We start from the raw sequence: 20,304 nt of genomic DNA, 5'->3' as shown, positions 1-20,304 counted from the left end.
CTATGCGCAACGCAACTGATGATCTTGCGCGCGATATTATGGCAAGATTCGATTTTTATACTTTTAATGAAATTCTGAATCTTCCGCTAGCGCATCACTAACAGTTGTGTTGAGTGTTGCGCGCAACTGAATAAGTTGTGTGCGCCAGACCAGCGAGACTCATTGAGATACACGCAGAGTTCTCTGCGGCAACATTGATTTTTAACCTAGGCGCTTCTAAATCCGCCATAATTAGGTTTTAACCTCGGGCTTAAGCCTAATTACAATCAGGCTTAGTTAATTGGACCTTATTTCATTTGTTTTTGGGTTAGTGTAGTCATTTTTGTGTTCTTGTGGTTCAATAAGTATGCACAAGTATTCTTCACGTTGATCCAACACGAAGATGGTTTATCGTCATAACACTTCCTGTCGGGACAGGAGACCAAAAGTAGATGTCTACAAATACTTTCCAATCATTTTCACCTTGATTGGTCCTCGTTTGACCCACCTATGATTAACAAGATCTTGTACTATAGGTAACGATGGGGGGAGGAACCAAAGAAACAACCAATAGCAGAGCAGTCCCAATTAATATGCTCATCAAGCCTACCAGGGCAGGGCTGTTTCCCAAAATAAGCCAAGTTTAAATCACGCGCGCCCAGCTATTACAGTCGTAATCCATACTATAGTAAAGGGGAGCTTTGATGAAAGTACTCTATTTTAGGGTGAGTCGGTGTTGTGCTTAGAGAAAGTACATAAACTTGTGTCTAAGTACCAAGAAGAACGAAGTTTGTGTTTGGCTAATACTTCTTATAAAAAAAAACAAAGACCACTTACCACTCACTATCCTAGTAAAAAGGATATCGCACAAGTTCGGTGAAGGACTAAGTAGAATAGGACACCTGCTTAGTGCTTACTTGCCGCTTCGCCGTCTCAAAGGAAGTAAACATACGGAAATAACTATTGTGAGAAAGCTTGTACGAAGAAGGAGGAAACCAAACCCCTTTAATGAACAAAAGAGAAGGTGAATTAATGGGGAAGGATCTTGTAAATTGAAACTTAATTTGTTGAAGAAAAAGAGGAACCCTAGAGCTCACTGATCGTGAGAGAAGAACTCTAAATTTAAAGAAGAGAAAAAAAACCAGCTACATTTAAGGTTAAAAATAAATTAAAAGTAAATTAAATTGGATTTACTTATTAAGGTTAAAAAGTTAGAGTTTAAGATAATATATAATTACATAATAATTTAATAAAAATTAATTAAATTGGATTTACTTATTAAGATTAAAAAGTTAGAGTTTAAGGGTCTGTTTACATTTACTGAAATGAACTAAAATGAACTGATTGGAGCTGAGCTGAACTGAACTGAACTGAATTGAGCTAAAATGAATATTTTATGATAGAAGGAAACTAAGAGCTGAGCTGAACTGAACTGGTTTGGACTGAAATTAAGCTGAAGTGAACATGCCCTAAGTATATGTATACTTCTTAGTATTTTACTCCTATACGAAATATAAATAGTAAAAATTAGATTTAAAAATACCAAATTTAGACGATTTATTTTTAAAAGTCTCAACTCCGCGAGTCTGAGTTATTCCTAAAAGATCCTAACTTTCATACACATTTACTTTTAAAGGTCCCAAATGACCATTGGAAATGTTAACTCTTTTTTTTTTTTTTTTTTTTTTTTTTTTTTTTAAATCGCCACATATCACACTTTAAGTGGCCCAAAAAAAAGTAATTGTTTTGTTTAAAAAAACTAGCCTTTTGGCTCGTGCAATGCACGGATTGTTTATAAATATAATATAATTTTTTTATTTTATAATATGTTTTTTTTATTGAAAAATGAATAGTTTATAAAGGAGAAAAATGAGTGAAAATTAATTGTAATTGAAGATGATATTAAGGCCCTGTTCTTTTCACCTTAAAAAATAAATATTAAGTAAAAATAAGTTCAGTTCAGTAAAATTAATTTCAGTTCAGTAAAAATAATTTCAGTTCAGTAAAAATAAGTTCAGTTCAGTAATCAGTAAAAATAATTTCAGTTCAGTAAAATTAAGTTCAGTTCAGTAAAAATAAGTTCAGTTCAGTAAAAATAATTTCAGTTCAGCAAAATTAAGGTGAATCAAACAGGGCCTAAGTCGGGGGAAAGTGAACCAAACATTCATTCAGGTATTGAATTAAAACTACTGTATTTTTTTAATACGAGAAAAGCTAAATGAAATGACTTGTGGCATTGGTGAAAAATATATTTACATGTGACATTATGAGAATGATGGTTTGTGTTTTTAAATACTAATAACTAAGTATAGATAGATATAGATATGATTAAAACAAAATAAACCCCCCAAGCGACATCGTTTTATTCATAAGTGTTAGAAACTCAAAACCTATAAATTCTCAAATTCAGCGTAACTAAAAAAACCCTAAAAGACACTCTCTCACATCTCACCTCAATTCTCCATCAATGGCAGCTTGCCGAAGCTGCAAATCCAAGGCACTCGTCACCGACTCCGTCACCGGCGGCACAGTATGTTCATCTTGCGGCATTGTCCAAGATTTCGACGATTACCAGCATACATTCGGCGGTGTTTCCGGCCCTCAAGGCACCTTTGTTCGTGTCGGAACTTCCGGTACCGGTACCGATTACTCTTACAAGGAAAGAAAGCTCTATGAATCAAATCAGATGATTGAGGACATCACATTTCGTCTCAGCTTCGGCGATACCCGAACCCGGGAAGTCAAATCCATGATTAATAAGGTAACTGATGGTGAATTTGGATTAGGTAATTGGTTTTCTGTTCTTGTTGGTGCTTGTTGTTACATTGTTATGCGTCAGAATGATAAGGCATTGCCAATTTCTGAGGTTATTGGGGCTGTGGGTTGTGAATTGTATGAAATGGGGAAGATGGTGAACAGGGTAGTTGATTTTTTAGGGTTAGAGTTGAAGGAATTTGATTTGGTGGGTTTGTTGGAGAAGATGATTAGAGGGTTTTCTGGGTTTAGTGGGGTTGAGGAGGAGAAGATTGATTTGATGGTGAAACAGGGGATTTTTGTGATACAATGTGCTATTAAGTGGTTTTTGAGTACGGGCCGGAGGCCGGGGCCTGTTGCTGTGGCGGTGTTGGTTTTTGTGGGCGCGGTGAATGGGGTTGAGGTTCGGATTGAGGATGTGGCGAAGGAGATGAATGTGGCGATTAGGACTTGTAAGTTGAGGTATAAGGAGCTTTTGGAAGCAATGGTGGAGGTTGCACAAAACTTGCCTTGGGGGAGTGATGTGAATGTTAAGAATGTTGTGAAGAATGCACCTTTTGTATTGAAGTATATGGAGATGAAGTCGATGGAGGATAGAGGTAGAGAGAAATCAAAGTTTTCGGATGGGAATTCGGGGTTTGATTTGGGTGATGTAGTTGAGGAGTGTTTGAGTAAGGAAGTTGAGTATAAAGGGATTGATGGTGTTGATAGTGCTGTTGATGATGGCTTGGGATGTTTAAATGGAACAGAAGGATTGGAGAATTTGAAGGTTTCACATGGAGAAATGGCTAAAGTTTACTCAAAGTTCAAGGCTGAGTTTTTGAATCGTAATTTAACGAATAAGAACGATACAATTGACTATGGAGATAGACTAAGCGGGTTAGATGTTGAACTTTTTGATGAGTGGTGGAGTGGGAGGTCAGATATGTGTGAAAAGCTTTTGATGGAGCAGTTGTTGGAGAAAGATGTTGGATTGGATGTGCTTCCACCGTCTTATATTCGTGGTTGTAATGCAGTAAAAAAGAGGCGGGAAAAGATAAGAGAGGCTAAGAAGCGCATCAATAGCATTATCAATCCCCCGATTGTTAAATCTAGTAATGCTTTCCTGCATAATGGGTTGTATGCTCAATCATGTAGTAGTGATGGTATAAGCACTGCAGAAAATGTCAATAGCCGAAAGAAGAGAAAGAAAGGTCATGATACTATTGATTGGGAAGATTTTATCATTGAGTCACTCCTGTTGCATCAGGTGAAAGAGGAGGAAATCGAGAAGGGCCATTACAATGCCTTGTTAGGCTTGTATGTGTTTAAATCTGGTCTTGTCTAAAACGAGTTGTTTAGATTCAATCAGGCACTAAGGTGAAATTTTCTTAATACAGTTACTAGGCCATTTTTGGGGTAAATTGTATAGCAAATATAAGATTGTGTATATGGACATATGGTGTAGGGGAAGTTTTCTGACAAATTAAGCTTTCATATCCAATTTATGAATGAATTAAGATTGTCAATATTTTTCTGTACAATACATTCATGTTTCTTGGTATATCTTATGACTTTTGCAACTGCTTGCTGCTGTTATACCTGAATACATCATATCCGTTTCGTCAACTACCAATGTCCTGAAAAAAAAATTCTGGTTTATTTTTTTTCCGAATAGGCATCTAACTGCTAGTTTTGCAATTCCTGGATCATTTGAACTGAAAATAGCAGTTATGAAATTTTATTACGGTTGATTGTTTATTTAGGGCTTAGGTGTAAGGTAATACAGCTCTTGTTAGCTGTTACTCTATTTCTGACTGCACAATTAAGGAACTTCAGAAAATAAGAATGACTTCCATGAAGAGTCTGATATGTATCAGCCGCTTTCTCACTGATTACACAACATGTAATACACAAAATAGGGAAAATATACATAATATCTATATATCTATCAAAGGTGTTACTGGAAATATAATACTTTTCACTCTGAGTAATCAATACAGGCGACCACAGAGAAATTATGTAAATCGTGATTCTAGTATGGCTTTTCCCCTACATAATTTCCTGTAGGATAGTACTCGCAGGTAATGAATGAATTCCCGTTATCACATATAATCTTGGAGGATCCAACCAATTTGGTTTGCTTCCATACAACCTGGGTGTAGTGCCCACAGGCATATCCACTACTACAACTGTTGTTACCATAGTTATACCATTGCTTCTCTGCTACCCATGCTGCGACTGCATCCTTTGCAATCCACCGTTTCCCTGAACCCGAGAATAGATTTTCCCCGAATGGACCTAAAGAATGAATCAGTTTGCAGTCGTGTCGCCTCTGCCTTGAGTATATCTTTGCATATTTAGCAAGCAAATTTTCCCACTTCAGAGGCGACACCCCTACTGCTTGTCTGGCAGCGTTATGTCCTTCTAGGACCTCAGTTATGAATTCTGTCTGGTTGTACTTTGCTTTAGCAGGTGTGACATGGATCAAGATGATTAGTATTGAGATGGATAGAAAAAATGGGGTTAGGATCTGCAAACTTTTTGCCATTTGAAGCTTTTGACTGCTAAATAATATGGATTATTTGGGTTTGATGTCAAACGAGTCTTATTTATATTGATTACAGAATTCTTAATATGATATTGCTTTTAAAGATAGTTTGAATTACAGCATTTGATTGTAGATTGAAGTTGTTTGCTGAGCAATGTGCATGAGAATTCCCTTTTATACGAAGTATAATAGTTTGACATTGAATCATAGCACATGGATTTTCCATTAGTTGATTTTAGCTTAAGCTGCTACTAGCAAGACTTGGACAAGTTTAAACAAATATTACGCAAGATTTAGAGTTTATGTTAAGGAAAATACCATGATTTTCTTCAACTTTTTGGGCTATCAAACAATAAGCACTCTTTGTGTGATGCATCATACCCTCAATTTATGCTGTGAAATAATCGTCCAACCATTACCAATTTATCAGTAATTTTGTTTCACAAATATCTAGAAATGGGTATGAGTCAAGTTGGTACGAGGGCATATATTGTATAGTCATAATAATCCTCTTACATCTTTCTCAATTATGAGTATTGGATAACCTTAATTTTCCTTAGTATTTCGGTACACGATATGTCTTATATGTTTTAATAAGTCATCAAGTTAAAGATCATAATTGTCAAATGTGTTCTTCACTTTAGATTTAATTTGGAGTATGAACGATGAGGCCACATACGGAAAAATATTAAAATAACACTGATATGATTAATTAAAATCACTTGGTCTAACTTAATTTGGATTAGTAAGCTAACTTTATGCGCAGAAAAACTTGAGTTGACATTCATTATAAGAGTTGCGCATTGATTACACAGAAGCATATGAACCAAAAACTTTCACGCATTCATTCAACAAACAATTACGCATTGCTTACATAGAATGACACAAGCATTGCATCTTTTCTACTCCCTCAATCTGTTTCTTAATTGTTTTATTCCATAATTGTCTAGCAAGCTAAAAAGAAATTAACTAAGATACTAGCCTAACTAAGATACGTAGTATTATCTTTTATAGAATTCCTTTGTTGATTGATTATTAACTACAATTAATCGTTGCATTACCGCATTCTCTTAACATATTCACATATGTTAATTTGACCTTTTTTTTTTTATGTAAAATGACTTTGAATTTTTGTTACAATATATCTTCATGATATCAACTTTTTAAAAAAATTATAACTAAGATATTTAAAGTTAATTATGATCATAGTAACGTGTAGATTCTAAGAAATTAATCATGAGTTTACGGGTATTATGTGCATTGTTTTTACAAACCTCAGGGATACACGGTACATTTAAAAGTGTTTAGGGGTACACGGTGCATTTTTTAAAACCTTAGGGATATACGGAACAATTTTTCTAAAAAATAAATAAATAAAATATGTCAAGAGTACTTGACTAATTTAAACTTCTGACAAGATTTGACTTTCTAGCTTAATTGCTTGACTAAACTTGTTCATAGACTAGCACTTTTTCCATGTAATTTCCAATAAGGCTATTATAACTTCAACTTGTTATTTGAAAACAAACATAAAGTTAAAAAAAATCATGATACTGATACTACTTGCTTCCAAATGAAAAATAAATGACAGGGTACTACTTATGAACTTATCTAATGAAATAAGCTTAATCTAAACTACTAATATTTGATCTTATATTTTGGTTGGTATTACGACATTATGACTCACGAGTGTTATATATTAGCTATTAACTACGTCATTTTCTTGTTATAGGAAGTAATGTGTGAAAATGGCATGTAATTTACTCTAGCATGTCAATTTACTCTAGCATGTCAATTTTTTTGCTACTACTATATAAGCTTATATAGTATACGCTTTCATATGCTCCACTTCAATAACTTGCGTCTCAAAAATCATACTTCGTACTTGAGTTGAGACTTTTGCATGTGATTTGGTCAGCGTGTAAAAATGTCATCGGTAAGTTCAAATCACCTTTCGCTTTTTTTTTTTTTTTTAAAAAAAAAGCCTCATACTAATGGAATGTGCTTTCACTTACAAGGAAGTCCTATCATTTCCATCTTCTTTCTTTCATGTTGAACATAAAATGAACAACCCTAACAATATGTGTAATAGGCTTGTTTTAGTAGTTTGGTCAAACATATACCCTATATTTCTGACTTTAAAAAATAACTTGTGTCACCAAAAAAATGATATTCTAGAGTGTGTTAGTAAACAATTTGTTTAAAAAATAACCCATGAGTAAGTTCAATTACGAATTAGTTGTCCCATATTAAAGAATAGAAGGTGTTTGATTAATAGACTGAAGTATTAGTTTTAGCAAAAACTTGAGCTTGTATTTTATTAGACTTTCATGTCTTTTAAATCGCTTTGTAAAACGTGTGTTCTTTTATCTCTTTCACATCAGATAGTGGAGTTTCACGTTGGTATTGATTGCTTAGGATGCGAGAACAAAGTGAGGAAAGCTCTTCTTAAGCTAGATGGTATGATTCCTTTAATTACTTTTTACTTTCTTTTCAAGGTAAGGAGAAGGCTCAGACCAAACTTCAATATTCACGGTTTTTTTGATCAAAATGTGAGGTCCAATATTTACGGGCCACATATTTGGAAGTGAGGGGGGAGAAGGTCAGGCAAAGGAAATACTCACTCCCCAAGTACCATAGTTGGAAGGATGTAACCTTGTAAATTCAAATGTTATAAAGTGAATCTCAAACCAACTACACCAAACAAGCTTGGTTTCAATTACTTTTATTTATTACTTACAGATATGAAAACTATAGTCATATGAGTAACACGCAACGAAGATTTATAACTTACAGAGTAATTGAAGTAACAATTTTATACAATATTTTTAATGGCATTCGAAAATTTCAGGAGTTAACGATGTTGAAATCGACATACCTATGCAAAAAGTGACCGTTGCAGGGTGGGCTGAACAAAAGAAAATACATAAAGCAATCATGAAAACAGGACTTAGAGTTGAGCCATGGACAATGCCTTATAATCCTCAATTTCAAGATTTCAATGAGTTCTATGAACACCACAAGTCATTCATTTACCGGCCTAATCCTACCTCACACCACAAGAATGGTAACATCGTCCATGAACGTAGTTCTGATCCTCTTCCTTTAGTCGATAATGGTGATGATGCATTCATTATGTTCAATGATGATAATCCAAGCGGATGTTCAGTGATGTAGTACAGATTATCCAAATGGTGTAAAAAGTTGATCAAAATATGAGAACATCAAAGGATAAGTCTCATTTCTTTAATAAAGTTTTGTGTCGTAAACTTACATCAACCTTAATAGTATGACCTAATATTTAAAGTAAATGTTGCAACCCTAGATAAAGTTCAAATACAAACTCGTTATACAGTGAAAAGAACACAATCGTCATTATTATGGCAATCGGCAGCCAATTGAGCTAAAATATTACAGCCTTTACATATATGCCAACAAGTAATAAACAATTTACATCAAGAGTTCTCAATTGCCTATGATCAAGGCAATCAAATAGTTGTATCACAATTCACTAGGCATTCCACGACGAAGGAAAATGTGGATCACTAAAAATATATTGGGAGAGGAGAAGACATAACCAAGCATTCTTCCTATATTTCCCAGAGGATTTTACATGAGGAGGGTCAACAACAATGGTATAGGTACATTTCAATCACGATTTATACAAGAATTGTATAACTCCATTCCTCATTTAAGGCTCAAAAGATGTTAAAAAGCTAGCACCGTGGCACACGTGTTACTGACCTGCAAGAGCAAGAGAGTGCTAGTTACTTGAATAGCTCGTGCTCTGTACTAAATTTTCCTTAACAGCCAGCCATTCACAGGCTTATGGAAAGAAATTATCTCATAATAGGCTTGTGATACAAACAGTGGATTTTATCATATTGTTGAATGCAAACAGTGACCTAATACAAATGCACATAACAGCCCAGAGAAAGAGTTGCACCAAATTAGTATATGTTCAATAGTCGGTATGTATTAAACTTTCTTCTGGGGATAAGAGGTTGTTTAGAACCAGAGATAAGATGGAGATAATGTCCATCGAACACCATGCACCTCACCCTGCAACTCTGAAGGTACACAGATGTAGTAGGCCTAGTAGCCTACAAGCTAAATGCAAAACACTTGCACTAGCAATACACTAAAGAAAAGGAAGAAATCCCACATTCCCACTATGGTCTTGAGTCAGCTTTAAGGGCACTTAGGGTACTTACAATTCTCAGTGTTATAAGTTTGCAGTGAGATATGAAGATTCTTGCTGCTTCAGGCTGTCAGCAACATGTTTTACAACACCAGTACCAGCATTGTGAAACCATTCGTTTTTTACCTGAACAAAACAACAGGAAATTGTAACAGAATTTTAAGAAATAGGAAGAGGTCGCCAAAACATACATGATCAAAATTGAAGTAATTGATGCTAGTACATGTATATTGTTATGAGCAAAGAAGGGCCACACTGCAGAATGAAAGCTAACATCAACTTTCTTCCATCCCACTCTCTGTAAGCCACGTATCATTTCCTCTGCAGAGACAAACAGACTACTCATACATATTAATGTACACAATCAGTTACAACTACGAATGCATAATCCAATAATAAAATTTTCATCAATGAATACAATTAACTCAATGAAAGATGATTTTAGTTACTCCTTTCAAGCAAATATAATTGCCACTGGTTTACCTTCCACAAGTTCATGGTATTCAGCTGTATTTTGAGTGCTAGGTTCAGTCTGTGCAGCCTCCTTTGCTTTGGCAACTTCTGGAGCAAATTGGGGACCCTCAGACGAAACTGGGGCACAATACTCAACATCTACAACATGCTTGTAACCATCCAAAGATCGCTGAGGAGGCTGGAAAAGGAATAACAGTACATCGAGGTTGAACCAGGAGAAAAGTACAATGTATACAAGCAAGCAGCTAGATGTTAAGTGAAAGATTAACTTGATACATAAAAGGATTTCCTCAACCTACATATCTCACTGACCAAAATAAGTTGAGCGTATCATATCTCTTGTAAGTAAACAAGTGGAAAGAACCATTAAAAAAATAGTTTTAAAAAATATAAAGGAAAAGAAAAAGAAAGGTTCCTCCAGAAAAGCTCTTCCAAATTTCAATTCTTTTCTATGAGCAACCAAAAGCAACTGCTTTAAACAGTTAGCTAAATGTTGATTAATTATGTTTACAATTTTTGACAATAGCAGCTACATTTTTCTTCACATGTACGGTTTTAAAGAACCAATAAAATAGGATACCATTTAAGCACAGATGTGACTTGAATAAAGAGGGATGATACCCAAAAATCCCCTGTACTAATTGCATCCCATATTTAAGCATTGGTTGTATATGGTTAAACAATTGGTCAACATCTTATCCAAGGTTAAATCACTATGTCAGGTTCCATGTACATACTATCCCTGTTCACAAAATTAATAGATATATTGATCTCTGGCAATTCAATCTAGTAGACAGAAGATAGAACATTAAGTCACATAATTAAATGTTGCATAGACTAATGGAGCGACAAAAAGAAATATTATCTTGTGCCCAAGTTGTTGAAACATATACCATAATAGTTGCAAACTTCCAGGCTAAACGCCAAAGTTTAGCAGCTATATAAACAACTTCGTAATTTCCAGGTTTGCAAGTCATGAAAAGATCATATGTAAGAGTTAAAAAAAACTCAAGAACGACAAAAATTAGCACATTAAATTACCTTGGGAAGTTCATCTTCTCTCCTAACTGAAGATGTGCGCCAGCCAACCATATCTAGAAAACGTTAAGGAAATTTGCCTTATCAAAGAAAGAGAGACAGCACGGTTTAATAATTTTATAAAATACTTGTAGTAGGATACGATCAAAAGACACATTCGCATATAGAATGCGGCATTTAAATGCACCAAGGGCAGATCTGCAAGATAGATGAAAGGAAGTTAGAAAGATATTGCACAGTTTGACAAAAGGCTAGATCAACAATTATTATTATATTTATTTTTATATTAACAAAATAAAAAGTTGCCTTATTACACAATAAATATAGAGATTTCATCATAATTGAAAATTTCATTGAAATATTAATTCCCCCTTGAAAAAGAATAATTTTGATTTCAGGCATTAGAATGTACAGCAAAACCTGCAAGACATAGGGGAGGGGGTAATACCGTAGAAAATTTAAGGACAAATTCATCACCTTGTTCAAGAAATTTTCTAACTCTCATTTTCTCACTTAAATATATACTAGGGGAGCCTACGCACGCGTTGCGTGCGATATATTCGATATTTATGGTCGAGTTGTAATAGACTAATAGCTTGTCATGACACCAAAAATTTGTCTGCTAGGCTTTTGAATGCATAAACTAAGAAATAAATTGTTGACAATTATATCCTTGCATCGGTACAGAAATGTAACACTTGAAAATATATATACACTATTCACTTTTTAGTTGTAAGCTTTTTATGGTGCAATATGGCTTTTGTTGTGAATTATAATATACATCATTCGTAACTTTTAGTTGCAACGCTTGAAAATATATATATATATTTTTTTTTTCATTTTTTTTTTATAATTGATCTTTATTTTTTTTTTTGCCTTTTTTGTTGGGCATAATATTCATGTGGGATTTTATTAGGTTCATCTCGATTTTTATATATGTTTTAAATATTTAATCTTTAGAGTTTTTTACATGTCTATAATCTGAGATACAAAAGATTGAAATTATGTATTGACAAGCGTGAAAGTTAAAATGTTACAGCTAAAAGCTAACGGAGAAGGTTTCAAAGAAAAATGTCTAATTAGGAGATGAGGAAATTAAATTCGGTGGGTTTGTGTGTGTGTTTTTTTTCTTATTTCTTTTTAATGAAATTATTAACAAAGTGGTTTATATCCAACCTATTCCCCCACCCCTTGAAGAGCAAGTTAAATAGGTTTGTCTTCTAACATTAGATAGAAGAAAAATAACTTTAAGCGTTGGATGGGAAGGAAGACTAAAGAAGCTAAGAGAAATAAATAAGGGAAGCATAATAGTTAATATGACATAAATGGGTATATGGGTAAATAAACATTTTTAGGGGTAAAAAAGTCATCACACAATTCATAAGAGTTCTTTTGTACTTTTTATAAGGTGTATATATATATATATAAACATCCTTTTTTTTGAGATTAATCTCAGGTGTTCTCTTTACCCCTCCCCCTATTCTACCATATCCACGTGTGTAAAAGGAGGAATTGACTCATATTGGAGCAGTTAAGAAATAAATTATTGTCCTCATCATTATTATTATTATCTTCTTTTTAAATTTTAAACCAGAAATAGTACTTGAATCATATTGTACCTGAATTAAACATCTAAATATAAAGGTGTTAAAGCATCAAAATAATAGGATACATTAGTTGCTATTGTTATCAAACCTAGTCGATTTCAGCGCTTCAATCATGAGTTGTCATCTCATGTCCAAATAAAAAGTATAGATTAAGTCACGATAGTTTTAATGGAATTCTTCCAGCATTTTAACTTACATAAATTTGCCGTCTTCACAATCTGTTGCCATCTTCAAAAGAAGTGGGGGTCTGTTTGGTTTACCATCAGTAAGAAAGAGCTGACTACCAGTTCGACCAACAAAAACTGATGCAAAGGATGGGGCAAGTTTCTCCAAGAAATGAAGTCCCAAAAGGAATGGCAGCTGAAATAAATAATAAGAGAACCACAGAGTTCAATTCCAAAGGACATACAATAAGATAACATAATTAGATAGTAAGCTAATAGAACTAACTGTCAGCATTTGCAGCACTTATTATTCACACCACCATTATTTACAGTGCAGATAAAAAGGGAAACATTAACTAACACCAAAACTCACGTGTTAAGAGCAGATTGGAAATCATGAATTTTTTGGAGGCATGTTTCCATTCGACAGTTATCAAATTGCAAATCAATCATTTTGAATAAACAAAGCCAAGCAAGATAACATACAAAGAGCAGGTGAATGCTTACACAAAGACCTGTCAAGGACTTAAGACCGCAACACAATCTTTTACATTGACTTAATTAAAATGTATCCAAGTTTAACACCTAGAATTCAATATAAATTTCTGAACAAGCAGTGTCTTTGGTACGGGGTATATGAATATAAGTACAGAAATGTACATTATGAAAAAAGAACAGAAATGTACTACAAGTATATGAAAACAATTAAAATTCACATGTCTATTCATATGTTAATGTATTACTGACATATGCTTCCATGATTCCAGTTTTCTTCAAAACAGTTGCCTTTGGTTATTCCAGCTGTATTTCTCTCTGTTTTTTTTTCTTTTACTCTATCACTCCTGTGTATATACTGGTCATTGCTAACACATAATCTAGAATACTTTTAAAATGCAAAGGTTGTTAACCACACATGCATTTTTTACTCTTTTTTTTCAGGTTCCTTCCCTTCAGCCTTCACGTACCTGATTCATCACATATGCATCTTTAAGTCTCTTGGAGAGCTGCTGACCAATAATTTCTAATAAAGGTGTAACATTAAATGTTTTCATTTTTTTTAGTTTTCTTCCCTTTCGTCTTCACGTTCCTGATTAATCACATACGCTCTTTTAAGACAATTTTTAACTCTCTTGCTGGTCGGTAATCTTGAAGAAAGGTGTGTTTGGATTGTCTGAGAAGGCCTTCACAACTTAAGACAGTATTTAAGTCTACTTCTGATTGATAATCTCTAGGAGAGGTGTAGTTTTGGCTGTCTGAGAGGGCCTCTACAGACCTATTCTAGACTAAAAGAGTCATGTCAGATAAATGGTCCATAAGGAAAATTTATTATGAAAATTATCATACAAGCCAGTAGCCACACTGATCCCTAAAGAGCTCAAAAGTCATTACTAGGATAGATTTCAGCTACGCATTACAATGCGGGAAATAAAGAATAATAATAATAATAAAGATAATTTCATATTAAAAGCAAAATAAAAGCTTATAAAAATAATCTCACACACACATCATGTATCTTCTGCCTCCTATTCATGGAAAAGAACCAAAACAATCAATGCCTTCCAATAAAGTATGGAAAACATCCTCTGCCTCCTATTTTTATTTGTACTTTGCTCCCTCACCCCTTACAATAAAAATGACAAGTAATTTATAACAATATGATAGTGTATCAAAGACTCTTTTATGCAAGTAACATTTGTTTTCCCTTTCAATATCTATGACAATTGACCAAGGCAAGCAATGTCCCTATAGCATAAGCAACTTTCTTAATGACATGCTTGCCACACATTCCGCCGTCACATGAAATTGAATCTATCCAGTAAAACGAACTATAGCATAAGCTGTTAAAGAACTATCGAAAAGATGAACATATGATACAGAACAAAATTACAAAAATTACTAGCTTTCAAGAGGACTGACCTGATTCCTCCCTCTTACTCCAAGATGTGGACTAGCTAGTGTAATAAAATTTATAGGTTCCAATCCAGCAATCAAACCATGCTTTGTTGAGCGGCCTGCTATTGAAGCATCATTTAGATCTCCATCACCCAAGTTATTTGGTGTGTAAAGGACAGCAACAGCATATCGAGCAAACAAGCCACCAAGAGAATGGGCTAAAAAGGAAATTTTCTTTAGACTCTCTGTCCTGTGTACAATTTGTCTGACCTGTTAAGCATAATGAACTAGTTTCAAGGAAAATATTTATGTAAAACTACAAACATAGCAAGAGATGTATTCAAAGCTCACCTCCTCAGCCAAACGTTTCCCAGCCCCATCAATACCGCCAAAAGTTTTAGTGAAGGAATTTGATGAACTTGCTGAAGATATTAGAAAGAGAAAGAGCAGTTTAAGCATCCGAACTAAGAATACTGAATAATAATAATAATAATAATAATAATAATAATAATAATAATAATAATAATAATAATAATAATAATAAATGGGCTCCAGAAAAACAAATTGTTTGACCACAGCACTATAAAAATTATCGGGAAATTGTTCAAATGAAAATGTTATTATCAAAGATTGATCCATAAAATAGTGCAAAACAAAATCATAGAACAAGTTGGACAAAGAATGATAGCACTGAAGCGACTAGGGTATTACAGACATACAATGCTTTTTTTTTTTTTACGACTACTTAATATTCTTTGACAAACTGAAGTGGCACAATCACATTCTAATTAAAGTAATTCTCTTCACATTTGCATCCTAGCAGATCCTTCTAGTACTTTAAAACATAGTACTCTGTAAATCCCAACATAGAAATTATATAATCACAAGGTCAAGCAGTGCAGGAGGGTATATCAAACATAAGATTTGTGCCATACCTAATTAAAATTGTACCTGCAATACACCTAGCCAAGATGCAACTTTAAAACTAGAGAGTAAAGATTTATGAGGCTCTTCACAGTTCACAATAAAGTAAATTGCAACCAAAAAATTTAAATGAATAAATAAATAAAATGGCATACTACGTAAGAGAAGTAGGTAAAACACACCATAAATCAAGAAATTTCTTCCCAAGCGCTTCTTCAATTCCGCTTCAAAATATGTCCAATCACTTGGGCTGTTCTAAGAACAAAAGTAAAATGTCATCCTAAGGGGTTGGTAGCTTAGCTAAAAATTTGGCATAAATCATATACATAATAACAAATTTGCAGTTCTAAGAAACTTAATTAAGGAACAGATTACCATTCTTGATTGCTAAGCTGCACCACAAGGATAAAAGTAAAACTATTTATCTAAGCATGAACTTCTTGATCATTGAGACAGTAGAATCAGAGTCAAGCATACGTGGGTGTCATACCTAATGAAAGTAAGAATCGTAGAAAAATTATCTATTTGAATAGAAATTTTTTTTTTTGAAGGACATTTGCATAGAAACCTAAAAACTAGCAAATTGTCACATTATTAGGCCAGATGCTCACACACTAAGAAAAAATTGAGCAAGAAAAGTCAAGACCGCAAGTTTAAACCTCCTAAAATATTTAAAAGATTCCAATAACATATACCTAGCCATGATGCCATGGACAAGTACAAGAAGATGATCAGGCCCGCGTTCTCCATTGACTGTTGAAGATGATTTATTTCCAGCTGTAGTACTCATTGCATGAGACTCAAACCTTTGGTTTTGCCAGCTATCATTCACCCCTGAAAACATAATCTTGATCAATAAGCCAAAGCTATGAAAGACCAAGGAGATAAAGAGGATAAGGTTTATTACAGTTAATTTCTACTTCATAATTTTCTAAGATAAGCAATTCCATACAGATCAAAACATGCAAAATCAATCCTTCAAAAAATTTCAATATTGTAATAGTTGTCATCAAGAAAATGCACTTAGAAATTAATGCTCTTCATATTTCCTTATAGCAAAAATTAATGATAGTATCATCAACGAAATAACTGTGTTGATCTGATTTAACAGTAATTTCTGAGCTTCCATTACAGATTTACGTCATCAGTATAATCATCAATAGCTGCTACTCTCTCTTAATAGGAGTGCAGATACAATACAAAAAATAGTGAAACCAATATCAACATCAAACATCCCAAGTTTAAAAATATAGACAAGAGAGCTAAAGAACCCGAAGAACATCAAGCATAACAAGGATCCAAATGGATCAAAATACATGCTCTATGCGCTTGAGTGGATCAAAATATGCTTTATCCCCTTCTTACTAAGCAGAAATGCATCACTCCTGAAAAAAAATCTTTCATAGCAAGACAGTAACACTTAAAACATATGACGCTTCCCCCTCATACATGAGATAAAATCCACAACAAAAAAGTAATCCGATACTTAACAAAGGATAGATTTCTAATTTGGTATAGAGAGAATCACAAAAGGAAAATGATGTTAGTAAAATTCAACCCTAGGTCTTGAGAACCACATCCCCAGACTTTAACCAACAAACCTAGTTGCCATCCATTAGTTAAGGGTTAGATGCTTATAACAATCATACTGCACAATTCACACTCCACTACCACAAGGGCAGAATAAATGTACAATCAACAGTTTCTTCATAAAAATCTCTTGAAAATACCTCCTTTGGCAAAAGCCTTCCCCCTTTGTCTCTCATTCTGCCAACATAAAGAGTCACATTTTAAGCACCACAGAGACAACTTAAACTCTGCTTCTCCAAGCAACTGCAACCCAGAAAAGTTTCCAATTTCTCAAGTTACTACTATAGACAATGTCCATTAGACTAAATTAAGAAGAAATAAAAAGCCTTCGACACATAATGTCTTGAAGAGAACACAATTTGTACAAAACAACCAATGAGAAAATAGGCAACTGTGAACATTTGAACCAATTATACATGATAAGAATGAATTACTTGATCTACTAATGAACAAGCCTAAACCATGCCTCAGCCCCCTTGCTAAAACAACTTCTTTCTAAGCATAAAGGACCGGCAAGGAAAGACAAGGAGATCACTCTAGCTATCTCTTACACAACAATTCCAAGAAACCGGAGACATTAAACAGTATCTTCATATTCAAATAAGAACCTAGTATATGTCATTCCATAACACTCATTATCTTCTTTGTACAGTTCATGTACAAAAATATAATCTTCTCCTTCAGTGGAACAAAAGAGACAGTATCACACGCAAAGCTTTTGGCATAACCACACAAACCTTAAACCCACATGCCATTATTACAATAGAATATGCATGATACTAACTTCTTCAGTAATTCCATATATAATATATTCAAACATATCCCACCGAATTCTCCACATATATTCCTTAACTAGTTAACTTCATACTGCAAACTGTCAACCATCAAATTATGCTCTCTAAATTCCACTTAATTAATCCACCCTTAACCTTTCTAAGTCCACAAACATACAAATAACATACCATTTAAAAGACAACTAACACAATACCTACCCCATATTTTTTTAATACTCCTCTCATACTTTATCTATGCTAACAGCCAATAATATGTCCATATACGACAATTCACGAAATTACATTGCTTCGCAATACCCTCATGCTTTCCACCATCACTGGCAAAAGCTTCAAAAAGCAGGAGCACTAGCAGCTGCCCTTCCAGAATAAGAGATAAATAAAGATCAATCAGCTTTGAGAATATGATTAATAATTCTTAGCATCTCTATACCCAAATTTCTAATCTCCAAGCTCCAACAACTAGTTGATCTTAAGAAATCAATCAATAAAGTCTCCCACCATAAACTCCAACAATGGCAATCATAATTCATAAGCTTCTACAATTCAAGCAATAGTAATCCCTATTTCCCGAAATTAACCGAAACCCGATATTCAATTACCCTTCTAAACTCCCTCAAATTCGCTCAATCAAAAACTCCCCCTTCATTTTTCTACCTACATTTTACAATTCCAACATTTGCCCAAACCCCAGAAACCAACCCACCAATACAATAACACATAAAATAATCACCCAATTGCAAATTCAATTCAATAATATAAGCAACAAAACAAAAAACCCAAATCAAATATTTAATAAAAATAACAATAAATTACAAAAATAATACTAAATAATTACCAGAGAAATTACATGAACTGTTCGATGGACAAAAATGCGAAGAAGACGACGATGACGAAGACGAAGACGACAACGATGAAGATGACGAAGAAGGAAGAGAACCACCACCACCAAGTTTAAGAGAGAAAACAGGAGAACTAAAAGAATTGTTGCGCGCGTATAATAAACTCACCGACGCAGCAGCAGCTGATGCTGAAGGTGATGCTGCCATGTATATATAAATCTATCTTCAAAAATCAAATCTTTAATTCTAATTTTTGTTGGGTATCCAAGAATAGATAAAAATCGAATATTTTAATAGATTATAATCAATTTCTAATCATAAAAAAATGGGATTTCGTTGAAAATACGAAATGCCCATACTTTTTGGAAATGGGTATGAAATGGAAAGATTAAAAAATGGGTGGGTTTAATTTTGCAGTCATAATGTAAGGATAATTCTGGGTTTTTCTCACTCTCTTGAAAGAAGCGGATTTGGTGGGGAAAGTGCAGAGGAAGAGGAGTTGAGTTTTTTTTGGTGTTAATGGAGAGATAGTAGTGGATAGATTTGGGGCGTTGAAGTTGGATTTTTTAGCAGGATAATTTGTGGCTCGTTGGGTCGTTGATGGCTTTTCATTCACATGTTGACCGTGTCCAATTAATTAACACTACACTTTTTTCGTGAATAGGTAAGGAGAAGGGTTTTATTGGATCGAAATCTCTTACAGGTTAACTTAGTTTGAATTATCGAGTTAAGTTCTTTGAGAATGAGGGAAAAATAGGTGAATTCACCACTCACAGTGTTTTTTAGTGGAGTTTGATACTTTGATCCCATTACCTTTACGTGGCGTTTGGCAAATGGGATTGGGAATTAGGGTGGGAGTGGGAATGGGAATTAATAGGTGGGAATTCATGAAATAATCTCAATCCCTTGTTTGACATATTTTGGAAATAAGATTGAGAAATTTTAAATACTATAATGTTTGGTATGTAGGAATAATAGAGGGATTAAAAGCCAAAATTACAAGATTGCTCTTTTATTATCATATGCCACAAAAATATATGCCACAAAACAAGGGTAGTATTGTCTTTTTTAACAATTTAGTGAATTCCCCCCAAAATATTACTTGCCACCCCCAAGTAATAAAATGTAGGGAATACAAGCTAATTATTCATAAGCCGATTCCCATTTTATATTATAATTCCCACCAACCAAACATGGGTTTACAAAGACTAGTGATTATTATTCCCATTCCCATTCCCATTCCCAACCCATAATCCCACTTACCAAACAGCCCGTTAGTTGTAAGATGTAAAATTTATAATATGTATGACTAATAAATTCAGTGGAAGTATTTAGAAGAACATGTTTCTTTCCATTAGAAGGACTCATCTAGGCCCATACTTGGTCAATAAATTGGTCTTGGCTGCACTGTAGTGCAGCCAAGATAGCTACAACAAGTGAGGCCCAAAACGCGCGGCCCAAATAAAAAATGAACATTTAGTTGAAAAATATGAACACGAAAAAAAAATGAACATGTA

The 20,304-nt window shown here is 34.0% G+C and overlaps 4 protein-coding genes across 7 annotated transcripts; 2 read left to right on the top strand and 2 right to left on the bottom strand.

Moving 5' to 3' along the window:
• Window positions 1–2,427: 2,427 nt before the first annotated feature.
• LOC145612345 (plant-specific TFIIB-related protein PTF2-like) lies at window positions 2,428–4,178 on the top strand. Its single transcript, XM_081667717.1, has one exon. It carries the CDS (start codon window positions 2,447–2,449, stop codon window positions 4,058–4,060), a length of 1,614 nt encoding a protein of 537 aa, XP_081523843.1. The 5' UTR covers window positions 2,428–2,446; the 3' UTR covers window positions 4,061–4,178.
• Window positions 4,179–4,747: 569 nt separating this feature from the next.
• On the bottom strand, window positions 4,748–5,263 carry LOC145610089 (pathogenesis-related protein PR-1-like). Its single transcript, XM_081665351.1, has one exon. It carries the CDS (start codon window positions 5,261–5,263, stop codon window positions 4,748–4,750), a length of 516 nt encoding a protein of 171 aa, XP_081521477.1.
• A 1,927-nt stretch (window positions 5,264–7,190) lies between these two features.
• LOC145610825 (heavy metal-associated isoprenylated plant protein 28-like) lies at window positions 7,191–8,440 on the top strand. The gene is made up of 3 exons (XM_081666108.1): window positions 7,191–7,199; window positions 7,648–7,723; window positions 8,115–8,440. Exons 1-3 carry the CDS (start codon window positions 7,191–7,193, stop codon window positions 8,438–8,440), a joined length of 411 nt encoding a protein of 136 aa, XP_081522234.1.
• Window positions 8,441–8,479: 39 nt separating this feature from the next.
• LOC145611713 (uncharacterized) lies at window positions 8,480–19,365 on the bottom strand. 4 transcript variants are annotated; one of them, XM_081667066.1, is made up of 12 exons: window positions 18,784–19,365; window positions 16,260–16,398; window positions 15,747–15,814; window positions 14,992–15,062; window positions 14,665–14,910; window positions 12,780–12,943; window positions 11,119–11,174; window positions 10,980–11,032; window positions 9,948–10,116; window positions 9,688–9,785; window positions 9,478–9,590; window positions 8,480–9,007 (listed from the first exon to the last, which is right to left on the bottom strand). In XM_081667066.1, exons 1-11 carry the CDS (start codon window positions 18,992–18,994, stop codon window positions 9,489–9,491), a joined length of 1,377 nt encoding a protein of 458 aa, XP_081523192.1. In that variant the 5' UTR covers window positions 18,995–19,365; the 3' UTR covers window positions 8,480–9,007; window positions 9,478–9,488. The 4 variants fall into 4 exon arrangements, 2 of the variants coding, with proteins under 2 accessions (XP_081523192.1, XP_081523193.1); XM_081667067.1 differs by having other exon boundaries at window positions 18,796–19,365; XR_014106436.1 differs by lacking the exon at window positions 9,688–9,785.
• Window positions 19,366–20,304: the final 939 nt, after the last annotated feature.

Source organism: Chenopodium album, chromosome 24 (assembly GCF_948465745.1).
Source record: "Chenopodium album chromosome 24, dcCheAlbu1.1, whole genome shotgun sequence".
NCBI classification, from domain to species: Eukaryota; Viridiplantae; Streptophyta; class Magnoliopsida; order Caryophyllales; family Amaranthaceae; genus Chenopodium; species Chenopodium album.
The sequence above is the reverse complement of the archived record's forward strand: the minus strand, read 5'-3'. Positions and strand labels throughout refer to the sequence as shown.